This window comes from Pinus tabuliformis, chromosome 7 (genome assembly GCF_031772625.1).
Source record: "Pinus tabuliformis cultivar Carrire ecotype Pingquan chromosome 7, CPIR1, whole genome shotgun sequence".
Classification (NCBI taxonomy): Eukaryota; Viridiplantae; Streptophyta; class Pinopsida; order Pinales; family Pinaceae; genus Pinus; species Pinus tabuliformis.
The window spans coordinates 544848459-544850793 of NC_142293.1; the positions used below are offsets into that span (position 1 = coordinate 544848459).

The 2335-nt window shown below is 36.8% G+C and overlaps 1 protein-coding gene across 1 annotated transcript; it reads right to left on the bottom strand.

The window, feature by feature from the left end:
- Positions 1-659: 659 nt before the first annotated feature.
- Positions 660-1403, bottom strand: LOC149248485 (crinkler effector protein 8-like). Its single transcript, XM_089450190.1, has one exon. It carries the CDS (start codon positions 1401-1403, stop codon positions 660-662), a length of 744 nt encoding a protein of 247 aa, XP_089306316.1.
- Positions 1404-2335: the final 932 nt, after the last annotated feature.

Genomic DNA, 2335 nt, shown 5'->3' on the forward strand with positions numbered 1-2335 from the left:
TATCCAACTGTGTGGGGCCTTCTACATGGGTAAATTGCACTTGGGTATTATTGACTCCTTAATTATTTTTTGTACTTTGAATTTCACTAAAGGGTGTTTAACATTCATTACCGTTTGATACGTTGAGCATTAAATATCATATGCCATTCACCATAAACCATAAAAAAATAAAGCTTTCTTTACATATAATTTATTTGAATGAAAGAAAGGCAGAGAGATGTTGTTCCAATTTCTCTAGCCTGGCGTACACCAAACTCTGAAACACATCATTTGTATTTTCACAGAATAAACATGCAGTTCATTGAATTAAAAGTTGAATTATATCAAAGCTACAAATCAGAACACCCATTTTAAAAAATCCACCTATCAGGGAACAACATGGAAATATTCTTATTTCCATTAGAATCGAGTGTTAAGGATATGATACACAGTTTAATGTTACGAATAGTGTAGCCCGTTTACATGAGATCGCCATTGTGAACTAATGACATTCTAGGAAGGGGTGTCTTCGTCGTGTACAATCTGAAATAAGTTCTTCATTAGATATATCAAGTCTTTTGATAATACAACATTCACTAATTATGTGATTCAGGATCCTATGAATATTAATAATGGGATACATAGGAATGAGAATTGACCATGGTTGGCAATGTCTAATCTCAGTAATTAGGTAGGGAAGACAGTAACTGAAGAAGCTGATGATAGAAATATACAACAGAAGGCCTATGATCTGGGTGTTGTTGCAAGCATATATTCTGTACATTCCTCAACATCTCAAACACATTCAGACCACTTGTCCTGATAGAGTGTCCAATACTCCACATATCAACTTTAACCCCATGAACACCCCTAGACATCTCAAGAGCATGGTTCAAGCCACCAAGATTATGAGGGTAAATCTGAGGTGCACCAATTGCATCCTCAAAGTCTATTATAAACCACTCATATGATTCAATGTTCTTCATCATGTTATCCCACTTGAGATCCCTGTGCATAAATGAAAGGGTGTGCAAAGACACCAGTGCCTTGGTCACAAATTTCAGAGCTTCCACAAGCTGTTCCACAATCGAAGGTTTGGTTGCACAACCCCTTGGCTTGAACACCAATGCTAACTCTTGTTCTATAGATTTATGGATGTATTCAACATGGGGAATTCTATTGTCTAGAAAATCATAGATTTCCTTGACAGTGGCCCATTTCCTTCTATTAGGAAATATTTTTTTAACATGAGTTGGCATTATCTCAATAATCTTCCCACTTCCTCTATCCAATCTTTGATAGTCACTATAAATACAGTTAGATTTCTGCCCATGACAAGAGTCTGCAAGCAATGGCAAAATCCTGGATACACGCCAGCAAGGGACCAGAGCTTTCAACCTCTGAGCAGGAGTTGACAGATTCATTGATACAAGATCAATCCTTATGATCCTCTCATGCGATTTTCTCAAGGCACAACGTAACAGGGTCACCAACAGCATAATACCCTAAAACATAGGGAAAATCTCCATAAGTCCACAAGTGCTTTTCCACAATCTTGGTTGTAGGATCATCACCCTCCCTCACTACTTCAGTCTCCTCACCTCTCCATAAACTAAAGTTCTTCATGAACCCACATACATTTGGTCATTGTTCTTGAGATCCAAAGTCTTGGTACCCTGATTTTCGAATGAGCTCAATCTCCACTGCACATAACTTATTAATGATATTATTAATGCAATCATCCCACAACCCAATGAAAGACTCTCTGCCATATCTTCTTCTATAAGGCTTGAGGAGGGGTCCTACCACCTCATACATATATGCCCTACAATCTATATCGGAGGATGGATAGAAGAAAATCTCCTTTCCTGTTGGGAGATCCTCGTATACATCATGCTTGACAGGAAAACACATGACCTTAGAAGGGGGCTCCTATAGATGTAAGGAGAACCCGGATATACTCGGCAAAGTGAATGCAGGAACCCTTATACATCCGACAAAATAATCTGTCTGATCTTGAAGCCCAAGAGCAAGAAAAGATACATAATATATACATAACAACAAATAAGACTTTTTTATTTAAGTTGAAATGTCCAAAATTCAAAGCTCTACTAGCAAATATTTCAAATTTTCTCCACTCTAGGAACTTTGGTATTAAGTCCTTGAGACATTTTAGTTCAACAATGGATATTGAAACTACTATTTGGCATCTCCATACCATTGAGTTTTTCTATTGATATAGAAAGGTGAACTTAACTTCCCTATGTCATTGAAATTTTCTATTTATAGCAGTAGATATGGAAGAGAGCAAGTTTTAGTTCTTTTTCTATATAAAAAACAATAGCATGTAAATCAG